This window comes from Sapajus apella, unplaced genomic scaffold (genome assembly GCF_009761245.1).
Source record: "Sapajus apella isolate SASKATOON/1434 unplaced genomic scaffold, GSC_monkey_1.0 scaffold2, whole genome shotgun sequence".
NCBI classification, from domain to species: domain Eukaryota; kingdom Metazoa; phylum Chordata; class Mammalia; order Primates; family Cebidae; genus Sapajus; species Sapajus apella.
Genome location: NW_022436942.1, coordinates 4,072,468 through 4,085,981, shown reverse-complemented (window position 1 = coordinate 4,085,981; position 13,514 = coordinate 4,072,468). Strand labels below are relative to the sequence as shown.

Below are 13,514 nucleotides of genomic sequence, written 5' to 3'. Positions count from 1 at the left end.
TTGCTAATTTTGTATTTTTAGTAGAGACTGGGTTTCGCCATATTGGCCAAGCTAGTCTTGAACTCCTGATCTCAGGTGAACCACCCAAGTGCTGGGATTACAGGCTTGAGCCACCATGCCTGGCCATCTCCTTCCTTATTCAGAACACTTGTTTATTTATTTCATTTATTTGGCAATGAATCCTGGTTTGCATTATTGTAATTCGTGTCATGTTTGTATCTTTTCATGTTTTTGCTTCAACTAGATTGGAAGCCCCCTTGCAGCCAATTTTATTTCCTTCTTAACAGCTTTAAATACTATAGAGCAGGGGTCCCCAACCCCTGAGCCAGGGATCAGAACCCATCTGTGGCCTGTTAGGAATTGTGCCACACAGCAGGAGGTGAGAGCAGGCCAGGGAGCAGGACCACCGGAGCTCCGCCTCCTGTCAAATCAGTGGCATTAGATTCTTATAGGAGCACAAACCCTATTGTGAACTATGCAAGCGAGGCATCTAGATTTCATGCTCCTTATGAGAATCTAATACCTGATGATCTGAGGTGGAACAGTTTCATCCTGAAACTATTTCCCCCCACCCGACTGCTACTCCACCCCCGCGGAAAAATTATCTTCCAGGAAACTGGTCCCTGGTACCAAAAAGATTGGGGAGTATTGTTGTAGAGTGCTTTTGTCAGAATAGGCTTAGGAGAGGACAGGAAGTAGGAAAATGACTGGTTATGAAGGATTTCCACTCTATGTACAGCAATAAAATCTCCTTATGATTTTAGGAAGCCAAAGAGAAACCAGAAACAAGAGAAGAACATAAAAAAGAACGTGCTTCAGGAGGTAAGGGATGTTTCTCACAATCCCCATGTGAATTTTTGTTCTGTGCTGCAATTTTTGTGGGTGAAGTCTGTCTGAGGAAAGGTATGTCACCTACAAATTCTGCATCTCTAGATAAGGTCAGCAAATAGGACCAATTATTGATTCCATTGGTATCATTTTTAAAAAGCCACGTTGACTGATCCCAGAAAACTTGTCATAACTCGTGCTTTACTGTGAACTAAGGATCAAGCCAATACTTGCAGCAAATGCTGTCTCTCCTTTGAGTTCTTTTTTAGTATCCCATCTAAAAGTAAAGCCACTATTTACAGAATAAGTGCTAGTATGCTTTCCTCCTTAGCCTGTCTCCATTAGGATGGAATAGTGAATAGAGTTCAGGCTTTGGAGTCATAGAGATTCTACATGGGGATCAATCTCTGACTAGCTATGTGATCTTGGAAAGTTATTTAACCTCAAGTCTCAATTTTCTCATTTGCAAGAGGAAAATGAAGAGAAGAAAAGTACACTTAACTGCGAATATATTCTATGCTAAGAACTAGGTTAACTTCATGTGCCTAGTTTTATTTAGTCCTCCAAATACTATGTGAAGTGGTGAATTTGTAATTCAGTTATGTAGCCTTGAAAATATCTACAACAGAAGGTTCGCTGTGAGGATTGATTAAATTAATATATATGAAGCACTTAGAAAAGTGGCTGGCACAGGCCAGGTGCGGTGGCTCACGCCTGTAATCACAGTACTTTGGGAGACTGAGGCAGGCATATCACGAGGTCAGGCATTCAAAACCAGCCTGGCCAACATGGCAAAACCCCATCTCTACTAAAAATACAAAAATTAGCTGAGAGTGGTGGCACGTACCTGTAATCTCAGCTACTCAGGAGGCTGAGGCAGGAGAATCACTTGAACCCGGGAGGTGGAGGTTGCGGTGAGCCAAGATTGCGCCATTGCACTCTAGCCAGGCCAAGAGAGTTAAAAAGAAAAAAAGAAAAGTGCCTGGCGCAAAAGCTCTCATAAAAGTTAGCTACTATTATAAATAGTATTCTCACATAACTGTAAGAATCAAAGCTCGGATTTAAACCAAGTTTGTTCGACTTTAAATCCAATGCTCTTAATAACTAATGCATTGTCCTTGGTAAAGTTGTCATAAAATCGTATGTGTAAAGTGCTTTGCTCTGGCCCTGGCAATATAATAAAGCCATGGTTGATGCCATGTTTATTGTCACTGTTATTGTTACCAGTATTATTACTACTTCTATTCTTGCAACTGCTAATAAAGCCTTGATCCAAAGAAGAACCAGGATACCAGCAGAAGGTTTAGGCTTTTGCCATGGGATCAAGCATAACAAACATGCAGGCCAGGCACGGTGGCTCATGTCTGTAATCCCAGCACTTTGGGAGGCCAAGGTGGGTGGATTACCTGAGGTCAGGAGTTCAAGACCAGCCTGGCCAACATGGTGAAACCCCATCTCTACTAAAAATAAAAAACTTAGCCAGGTGTGGTGGTGGGCGCCTGTAATCCCAGCTACTCAGGAGGCTGAGGTGGGAGAATCGCTTGAACCCAGGAGGCAGAGGTTGCAGTGAGCCAAGATTGTGCCATTGCACTCCAACCTGGACGGCAAGAGTGAGACTTCATCTCAAAAAACAAACAAACAAAAAACCATGCAAATGCAAAGAGAACAAATTGGGCTGTTGCTTGATTCTGACACATCTTTAAATCTGAAAGACTATTCACATGCTGAGGTATAAACCAATGATTTTAGTGTCATTTTGATCCAAGTAGCTTAGCATAACATAATTCAAGTGCAAACGTTATTAGCTGGCTATCATGTCAGACACATTTAAATGAAACACCTTTGTTTAGTGGAGATACATTAGATCAGACATGCTTTTACATGTTAAGCCTTTTTACCCAAATAACATTTTATTGTCTTTTAATAGACTCTGCAGTTTCCCCTCTTCCTGTAACCACTGTGAAATCAGTTAACTTTAGACAAAGTGACAAGTAAGTGCTTCTTCATGTAGCATGTTAACAGGTTTTATTTTTCTGTTGGATTATGTTTGAATTTGTTTTTTATCTTATCCTACAGCACTTCTGCTAATGAGAAGGAGGTTGAGGTGAGTTTAAAGCAAATTTTTTTTTCCTTTTAAAAGTGTTCCAGGTTGGGCGTGGTGGCTCACACCTGTAATCCTAGCACTTTGGGAGGCCGAGGCAGGCAGATCATGAGGTCAGGACATCGAGACCATCCTGGCCAACATGGTGAAACCCTGTCTCTACTAGAAATACAAAAAATTAGCTGGCTGTGGTGGTGCATGCCTGTAATCTCAGCTGCTCGGGAGGCTGAGGCAGAAGAATCACTTGAACCTGGGAGGGAGAGGTTGCAGGGAGCCGAGATCATGCCATTGCACTCCAGCCTGGTGGCAGAGTGAGATTTCATCTAAAGGAAAAAAAAAAATGTTCCAGACTCACCTGCTACAGTCACTTCATGCTATTGCACAAGCTCCCTTATGGTCAGTGGCTGTTTGGCTTGGCAGTGACTCAGTACAGGTGAAGCCTGTGCCTGTTTAGCATTATGTTGCCTCTGTATAAAACAGCATTAAACTGAAACATCTGACCACATCAATTTTTCTCTCCTCACCCTCACATTATTTTGACAACAGGCAGAATTTCTCAGATTATCTTTGGGATTTAAGTGTGACTGGTTTACCTTGGAGAAGAGAGTGAAGCTTGAAGAGAGGTCCCGTGACTTGGCAGAAGAAAATTTGAAGAAAGAAATCACTAACTGTTTAAAACTATTAGAGGTGAGAATCAGAACATTTGGGGTGTAAACATTTGGTCTAGCCAGGCACGGTGACTCACACCTATAATCGCAGCACTTAGGGAGGCTGAGGTAAGAGGATGACTTGAGGCCAGGAGTTCAAGATCAGCCTGGGCAACATAGTGGGACCCCATCTCTACCAAAAACAAAACAATCAGTCAGGTGTGGTGGTGCATGCCTGTAGTCCCAGCTACTTGGGAGGCTGAGGCTGGAGTATCATTTGAGCCCAGAAGTTGGAGGCTGCAGGGAGCTATGGTCACACCACTGCACATCAGATTGGGTGACAGAGCGAGACCCTGTCTCAAAAACAAAACAGAAAACACCCACAGAAAACATTTGGTCATATTTTTAATAACATTTTCATAATTACATATGCAATTACATGTATGACCCAAACCAGCACCAGGTATGAAGCTCTTCCTGAGCCAAATGTGAATAGAGAGTAAGAATTCAGGATCAGGCTGAAATAAAAGTTTCTCTAATAGGAGAGTATCAGCAATCAAATGAAAAATGTCTTTTTAAAGTAGACGCATGAGTCATCTGCCTTTTCTCAGGATTTTCAAATTTCAGGCAGAAGAGGAATCATGGAGAAAACTGGGCAATAGGAAATAATATCAATTTTAAGCTTCAAAGAAGAGAATCGAGGCTATTTCCATTTATGATTAACTGAGGAAAGAAAATAGTAACTGATTCAGTCTTCCAGATGATGGGCAAGCCTGATGTAGGGTACTGAGAGAAGAATGGGGGTGCACAGGAGTGTAACAACTATTATTCTTCCACATGGTGAAGTTACCATACATTTAGAGATGAGCTGGAAGATTAGTAGGCTTAATTTTGGATGAAAGATATTAAAATTGAGAAACCATGGAAAAGAATCATGTTATTTTTTACTGTGATAAAATATATGATATAAAATTTACCGTCTTGAACATTTTCAAGTGTACAATTCAATAGTGTGTTTATTTATATTGTTGCAAAATAGATCTTGAAATTCTCTACCTGTTAATTTTCCTTTTCCGCCTTACCCCATCCCCTGGTCACCATTATCCTACTGATTCTATGAATTTGACTACCTTAGGGACTTCGCATAAGTAGATTTATATAGTATTTGTCTTTTGTAACTGGCTTATTTCACTTAATATAATGTCTTCAAGGCTTATCCATAATATAGCATGTGAGTGGATTTCCTTCCCTTTTAAGGCTCAAAAATATTCTCATGTATCCACCAAATTTTGCTTATCTATTCATCCATCAATGGACATTTGGACTGCATCCACTTCTTGACTATTGTGAATAGCGCTGTTTGAAACATAGGTGTACAAATATCTCTTGGAGACCCTGCTTACAGTTACTTTTGAGTATATCTGGACTCAGGAGTGGACTTGCTGGATCATACAGTTCTATTTTTAATTTTATAGAACCACTGTACTGTTTTTCATAGTTGCTATATCATTTTACATTATTACTAACAGTGCACAAGGTTCCGGTTTCTCCAGATCTTCACCAACACTTGTTATATTCTGTTTGATTTTATGGTCATCACCCTAATGGGTGTAAGGTGGTATCTTCTTGTGGTTTGGTTTGTATTTCGCTAATGATTAATGACATTGTGCATCTTTTCTATGCTTGTTGGCCATTTGTATATCATCTTCAGAAAAATATCTATTAAAGTCCTTTTCCTATTTTCTTTGCAAAAAAATTTATTTATAAAAATACAGTTTCAGGGCTGGGTGCAGTGGCTCACTCCTGTAATCTCAGCACTTCAGGAAGCTGAGGTGGACAGATCACCTGAGGTCAGGAGCTCGAGATTAGCCTGGCCAACATGGTGAAACCCCTTCTCTATTATAAATACAAAAATTAACTGGGGACAGGCACGACGGCTCACACCTGTAATCCCAGCACTTTGGGAGGCCAAGCTGGGCAGATCACCTGAGGTCAGGAGTTTGAGACCAGCCTGGCCAGCATGGTGAAACCCCGTCTCTACAAAAAATACAAAAATTAGCCAGGTGTGGTGGTGGGTGCCTGTAGTTCCAGCTACTTGGGACCCTAAGGCAGGGGAATCACTTGAACTCAGGAGGTGAAGGTTACAGTGAGCTGAAATAGTGCCACTCCAACTCCAGCCTGGGCAATAGAGAGAGACTCCATCTCAAAAACAAACAAACCAAAGAAGCTGGGTATGGTAGCATGCACCTGTAATCCCAGCTACTCGGGAAGCTGAGACAGGAGAATTGCTTGAACCTGGGAAGTGGAGGTTGCGGTGAGCCAAAATTGCGCCATTGTACTCCATCTTGGGTGACGGCAAGACTCCATCTCAAAAAAAAAAAAAAAAAAATTACAGTTTCAGAAGGTAGCATAGTAGAATGAGACTAATCTTTCTATAGGCTCATTTTAGTAGACTGGTCTCTTACCTGGTAGCTTCTCTCATTGATGGCTGATATTTTACCGATGGTTTTCAGCTCCCAAAATTGTTCTTGCTTTAAATAACAGACCTGGGAGTTTGCATGAATCATGTTTCCTTTATGTGTGGTTCTTTCTCCTGAACATCTGAATACTTCCGATAAAGCTGTTTTCAATTAGGTAAGAAGTAGCTGCATTCCTAAGGGAAGACTTTTCTCCCCTTAAGTTCTTACTATTTTGTTTGTAGTTGCTTCAGTTGTGGCTCTAACCAAAGCAGTCCATCCTGGCCTTCGGTCAAACACTGTCTTTTCTTTTGGTATCTGAAATCATCTCAGCATTCTTCCTTTCCAGATTTTTCAGTATCTGGACTTCCTTAAGCATTTTTATGAGTTCTTCTTTAATATTAAAATAAAATTTATTGATGGCTTTCTTACAAACTTTAGATTCTATTCTGTGTTTATACTGGATGAGGGTTTTCTCAAATGCAGGCCAAGCAATATTCAATTCCATGATGTCATTGATTTTCTTTCCTTCTAGACACCAAATATGCACGATGTTGGAAATATCTAGGCCTATGGCTTTACTTCTTGATTTCTTCCTTTTGCCACAAGATGTATTTCCTTTTTTCCGAGTTTTTGCTTGACCTTCTGTTGTCAGTTTGTCTTTTTCAACAGAAGGCTGGACACTAATGGGTCCTATCTTTTAGAAGTGACTGAGTCAGCTGGTTTCTCTGAAAGGTCTGAAGATGCTGTGGTTAGAATAGGCTCGTGTTGTTGGGTCCTTATTTTCTCCACTGATTTAGCTTTTCTCACATCACTTTCTTCAGTGCTTTCAGACTCATCGCAAATGGGTTTGAGTTTTCTTCCTGGCTTTTCTGCACTCATTTTTACAGATTTGTTTTCACTTCCTTCCATTTTCAGAAGTGCTCGAGCTTCTTTTTTCTTCTTTTCCTGGAGGAGTTGAAGGGATAGATAATCCATATTTGGAGAATTCTTCATTGGCATACATAGACGGGCTGTGTAAAGGAGGATCAAAGGTTTCATAAGGTTCTTCATCTTTCTCATTTTCACCAAGACACAGGATATCTTTCCATTTATTTGTATCTTCTTGAGACAGCAGAATTATTAGGAAAATCAAACACACTGGCAGGCTTGCAGTTTTGATCAGCCTTATCTTTCACAGAATGTGATCTTCATAAAATGTTCTTTGATTATCATTCTTTAATTATCATGGGCCTACATGCCTGGGAGCCTCCACTCAATATGGCAGGGCTATCAGGCCACTCTCTTTCCATTTTTAAATTGAGTTATTTGGATTTTTTAATTGTCGAGTTGCAGGAGTTCTTTATATATTGTGGATATTAACCCCTTATCAGTTGTATAGTTTGAAAATATTTTCTCCCATTCTATAAGTTACTTTTTGTTGTAACTTATAGAATGTGTTGACTGGGTCTTTTTATGCATAAAGACTTTTAAATTTCATGTAGTTCCATTTGTCTATTTTCACTTTTGTTGTCTGTGCTTTTGGTGTCATATCCAAGAAATCATTGTGAAATCCAATGTCTTGAAGCTTTTCCCTTATGTTTTCTTCTATGAGTGTTCTAGTTTGGGGTCTTACTTTTAGATATATAATCCATTTTGTGTTAATTTTTATATATGATGTAAGATAAGTGTCCAACATCATTCTTTTGCATGTGGATATCAAGTTTTCTCAGCAACATCATGTTAAAGAGACCACCCTTTCCTCATTGTGCATTCTTCGCACCTGGTTGAAGATCATTCATTAATATACACTTATTTCTGGGCTTTTAATTCTAGTCCATTACTCTATATGTCTGTTTTTATGCCAGTATTACACTGTTTTAATCATTTTAGCATTGTAATATGTTTTAAAATTAGGAAGGGGGAGTCCTACTTTTTATTTTTCAAAAGGATTTTGGTTATCAGGGTCCCTTTAGAGTCCATATTAATTTGGGAATAAATTTTTCTATTTCTGCAAAAAATGCCCTTGGGATTTTAAGAGAGACTGCCTTGAATCTGTAGATCACTTTTGGTAGTATAGATAACAAAATTAGGTCTACCAACCCATGAACACATGATGTCTTTCCATTTATTTGTGTCTTTAGTTTCTTTCAGCAATGTTTTTCAGTTTTCAGCATACAATTCTTTTTTCTCCTTAGGTTTATTCCTAAGTATTTTACTCATTTTGATGCTATTGTAAAGGGAATTGATTTCTTAATTTCCTTTTTGGAAATTGTTAGTGTGCAGAAAGACAGCTAATTTTTTTATGTTAATTTTGTACCCTACAATTTTGTTGAATGTGTGTATTAGTTCTGACAGGTTTTTTGGTGGAATTTTTTAGTGTTTACTATGAGATCATATCATCTACAAACAGAAATAATTTAACTTCTTCTTTTCAGTGGATAACTTTTCATTATTTTCCTTGCCTAACTGTTCTGATCAGAACTTCTAGGACTATGTTGAATAATAGTGGTGAGAGTGAGATCTTTGCCTTGTTCCTGACCTTAGAGGAATAAGCGTTCAGTCTTTCACCATTGAGTATGATTGTAGTAGGGTTTTCATATATAGCTTTTATTATGTTAAAGTAATCTTCTTCTATTTCTAGTTTTTTAAAATTAGCACTTAAGTGACATAGTAAAAATAATCTTGGTGTTTTTTGTGTATTTTTTTGTTAGTATTCCTAGTTTTTGTGTTTTTAATCATAAAAGTGTTCAATCTTACCACATGCTTTTTCTGCATCAGTTTAAATGATCATATGGTTTTTGTCCTCCTTTTTGTTAATGTGGTATGTTATATTGATTGATTTTCGCCCTTACATTAGAGAAATAAATCCTACTTGTACACGATGTATAATCCTTTTAATGTGCTATTGATTTCAGTCTACTACTACTTTGTTGAGAATGTTTACATTAATATTTTTCAGAGATATTGGTCTGTAGCTTTTTTTTTTTTTTTCTTGTAACATCTTTTTCTAGCTTTGCTATTAAAGTAATGTGGACCTCATAGAATGAGCTTGGAAGTATTCCTCTTCTTCAATTTTTGGGAAGAGTTTTATGAAGATTGGCATTAATTCTTTAAATGTTTGGTAGAATTCCTCAGTGAAGCCATTCAGTCATGGATTTTTCTGTGTTGGGTGATTTTTGATTACTGATTCAATCTTCTTACTAGTTATGGGTTTGTTCAGATTCTCTTATTTCTTCATGGCTTAATCCTGGTTGACCATACTCTGTTTGCTAACAATTCACATCTGTTCTTTCCTTCCCGACTGGAGATGGTGGTTTAAACCACTGTAAGAAACTGCATGTCTGACAATTGCCATTCTAGTTGGTTAGAAACTCTCTAACTACAATTTATACAGATCTGTGTATTTCAAAAGTGGTTGTCTTTCATTGAGCACAAATGTGCAACAAGCAGTTGGCATCTTTTACCTCTCATATGACAGTATTCCTGGAGAGGATATGTGATTGTCTCCATCTGACAGATGACGAAACAGCAAATCAGAAAGATTGATTTTTTTTTTTTAACATTTCTAAAATTATGATGCAATTTACAGTCAATGGTGCCTAATGGTTTCATTGACAACTTTTTCTTTCTTAATGATATACAAAATCATGGTATCTTTTATAATTCATGTTGTTTTAGATTTGGGAAAGTTTTAGACATTTGCTTACAATCACATAGGTTATGAGCAGTGTCTTGTCTGCTTCCAAATCTGTTATTCACTTAATCCTGTCTGTATACTCTGGTGAGAAAGATGTTCATCAGGAAGGGTGTCATCTTGAATAAAGGGCACAGGATTGAGAAGAAAATTCATCAGGCAATGAATGTATACCCACCTACCTGGCCCAATCATACCTTATCGTCTGTGGAAGAACAAGCATAGTTGTCAGAGACATTTTTAATTCCAATATGTTTGGTTACATTTCTCAAAATTTCAACCTATGATCCTCTTATGATACCTTCACCTCATTTATAAGCATAATCCCTTTACCATTACTAATTAATTGCAGCCCATCCTATTAGCTGTAGAAGAAAGATGTGAATGCATATAAGGAAGTGGCAAATTTGGGAAGTAAAGAAATAAGGGATCAAGAATAGACATAAAAGATTTGTGATCACCTGCATATATCTACCCAGTAGCCAACAAAGATAATAATGTATCAGTATCATTCATTATCGGTCTTTGCTGCTTCGTTTCATCCTCCACCAAAATAACTGAGATTAGAATGTCGTTGACATTTCCGATTTAGGCAGTGTTAGACTCACTTGCTGAACACTTGTGTTGGATATCTTTTAATATGCTTGTTTTCTGTACAGTCTTTAACACCTCTGTGTGAAGATGACAACCAGGCACAGGAAATCATTAAGAAGCTGGAGAAGAGTATAAAGTTTCTTAGCCAGTGCACAGCTCGAGTGGCCAGTAGGGCTGAGATGTTGGGAGCCATCAATCAGGTAACCTGTCTTCACTTCTCTAGTTAGAATGAAATTACAAAAAGATTCATTTTTCCTGAGACTATTGATTTTTCATTTCTAGGAATAAGTTTTAAAAAATACTTTTGTTGTATAACACGTAAATGTTTAATATAGAAGAAAATGGAATATACAAATAAAAATGTAAAAAACTCTTCTAATAACACAAGCCAGTGACAATCATACAAATTTTGTGATATTCTTCAAGATACATAGTATTATAGTGTTTATAATCCCTTATATAGTGTTATAATCTGTTTTTATTCATGTAACATAGGCAACTTTCTGTGTGATATAAATATATACACACACATCACCATTTTATGGTATTCTACTGGTTGAATGGTTATAAATTATTTAACCAATTCCTTATATGTAATCATTTCATGATGTTCTTGATATTTTTCTGTTATAAACAATGCTACAGTAAGTATCCTTGTATATGCGTCTGTGTGTACTTGTCCTTAGAGAAGCAGAATTCCAAAATTTCCTTGTGGACAAACCTGGGGAGATATGATTTTTTTTTTTTAATCTATACCTAAGCAGATTTGTAAAAATATATTTTCTTAAGAAGGAGAAATTTAATTGTGGTGTTAATTTTAGTTTGATCATTCGTTATACATTTTTGCTCCTTAGTTCCCTTTTAACCCCTCACTAGAGAATACTGTTATTATTTGTTTCATTTTTACTAAAATTGTATATGTACAGAGTTATTTTAAAAGGTCAATCAGCTCTATAAGCCTAATTTCCCATGATCTAGGGAAACAACTTTCAATTCTTTTGTCTATTTGTTTTGTATTTGCATTCACATTTTTAATAACGTGCTCATGCTATCATTTAGAGATTTATTTTCAGTTTTAGGTATTATCTGTTGCTCCCCCACTATGCAGATGAATATTTAGTTATTTTATCAATCTCTGCCCACCCCCCTCCCACCCACCTTTTCACGGTCCCTCACGCTACAGTTGGCCACCCTGCTTTCCTGGCCAAGCTTATACTCCACGGTTAAACATAGTTTTCACTACCTTGCATGACCCCTCAACACTTTTCCTTCTCATGTTTTATCTTACTTATTGGGCGAATCTGCAAGTGAATCTGCTTCTCCACCTCTCGTGCCTGCATAGCTAGAAAATGCCACATTCCCATACTGCCCTGTTTCTCTTTAAATTCATTATCACAAACCTCAAGCGGGTCCTTGGGGCTTCCCTTCACTCACCCTCCTTCTCTTTTAAATATCAATTTCACACCTTTTCCTTTCTCCTCAAACCACTGTCATGTCCTTCCCCATATTCTCTCTCAAACACAGGTAATGACTTTGCTTCCTACCTCACTGAGGAAACTGGAACAATCAAAGGAAACTGCCACAAGCCCTGAGCCTCCCGGCGTGTGAACTCTTACACTCTGCCTTGCTCCTGTTCTTAAAGATGCATTGTCTCTAACCCTATCCAAGGCCAGCCTTCCCCCCAAAGATGGGAGCCTTCCCCCCAAAGATGGGAGCCTTCCCCACTAATTTACTCAGGGGCATGGGGCCAAATTCTCCTGACTTTTCTCCATTTCTCTTTTCTCCACTCTACTGAACTATTTCTATTGGCACACAAATAATATGTTGTTTTCTAGATGGGAATAACAACATAAAACAAACACAAAATAACCTTTCATCCTTTCCATACTGGCCACCACCCTGTTTCTCTGCTCCCATTTACAGCAAACTTCGACAGAATGGTACTCACTGTGCTCAGTCGCCCTCCTCCCAAGTTCTCTCAAACCCACTCTAATCAACCTTTTGCTTCCACAAAGCAGATTTTGCCAAGGTCACCAGTGGCCTCCACATTACCAACCTCAGTTTCTCAGTCCTCATCTGTCATGGCTGATGTCTTCCTCTTCCTGGAAATGCTTTCCTCATTTAGCTTCCAGGTACCACATCCCCTGACCTTTCTGTACATCACGGGCTGCTCCTTCCAGGCTTCCTGCAGTTCTGCACCTTCTCCTGGACCTCTGAATATCGAAGAGCCCCAGGACTCCATTCGTGCGCATTTGATCTCCATGTGCACGCAGTCCCCCTGTGATCCCAGGCAGTCACCTGAGGACTCTCAAATTCGTTATGTTTAGCCTAACCCACTCCCCTGAGCTCCAGACCAGAATATGCTACTGCTGACTCAACAATTCCAATTGGATGTTTGATAAACTCAAACCTAACATTCAAAACTGAACTGTTCATGGTCCTCCACCAAACCTACTCCATGTGTAGGCGCCTTACTTCACTCGAGGGCAGCTCTGTCCTTTCAGTTGCTCAGGCCAAAATGGGGACAGAGGCAGCTGGAGTAATTCTCAACACCTTTCTCTCTCACTTCACATTAAATCCTACAAAAAATCCTATTGGCTGAACTGTCAGAATACATTCAAAATTCAACCACATATTTCCCTTTCTACTGCTACCATCTTGATCTCAGCCTCCATTCCATTTTGTCCAGATTAATGAAACAGGTTTCTATGGTCTCCTTGCTTCCATCCAATCCCAGACCTTCACCCCAACATAGTCTGTTCTTAATAAAGCAGCCAAAATACTTTAAACTTTAGAAAATGCTGATTAGAAAATTTTAATAGTCTATTTGGAATATATTAAGTCACTCATTACATTTTTAAAATGTAGATTATGTTACTTTTTGGTTCAATGTCCTAAAGTTCCTCACTTAGAGTAAAAACCAATGTCTTACTGTGGTTTGAAAGGATGTGCGGCTGGGCGCGGTGGCTCATGCCTGTAATCCCAGCACTTTGGGAGGCAGAGGCAAGTGGATCACAAGGTCAAGGAATCAAGACCAGCCTGGCCAACATGGTCAAATCTCCATCTCTGCTAAAAATACCAAAATTAGCTGGGCGTGGTAGTGTGCACCTGTAGTCCCAGCTACTTGGGAGGCTGAAGCAGGAGAATTGCTTGAACCTAGGAGGCAGAGATTGCAGTGAGCCAAGATCATGCCACTGTACTCCAGCCTGGGT

General features: G+C 38.7%; 2 protein-coding genes and 1 pseudogene across 11 annotated transcripts in view; 2 read left to right on the top strand and 1 right to left on the bottom strand.

Moving 5' to 3' along the window:
- LOC116557713 (lymphoid-restricted membrane protein) overlaps nt 1–789 on the top strand; it is an 89,018-nt gene extending 88,229 nt beyond the window's left edge. The window contains exon 26 of the mRNA XM_032287279.1: nt 765–789. The gene's annotated coding sequence lies outside the window, so the exon portion shown is untranslated. The remainder of the gene's footprint in view (nt 1–764) is intronic.
- The window catches only part of LRMP (lymphoid restricted membrane protein), a 56,707-nt gene that overhangs the window by 34,870 nt on the left and 8,323 nt on the right, over nt 1–13,514 (top strand). For all 10 annotated transcript variants that reach the window (XM_032287170.1, XM_032287179.1, XM_032287156.1 and 7 more), the window contains 5 exons: nt 765–822; nt 2,756–2,819; nt 2,905–2,932; nt 3,476–3,616; nt 10,368–10,502. In XM_032287170.1, coding sequence (XP_032143061.1) covers nt 765–822; nt 2,756–2,819; nt 2,905–2,932; nt 3,476–3,616; nt 10,368–10,502 — 426 coding nt within the window. The remainder of the gene's footprint in view (nt 1–764; nt 823–2,755; nt 2,820–2,904; nt 2,933–3,475; nt 3,617–10,367; nt 10,503–13,514) is intronic.
- Nucleotides 6,625–7,242, bottom strand: LOC116557684 (annotated as a pseudogene).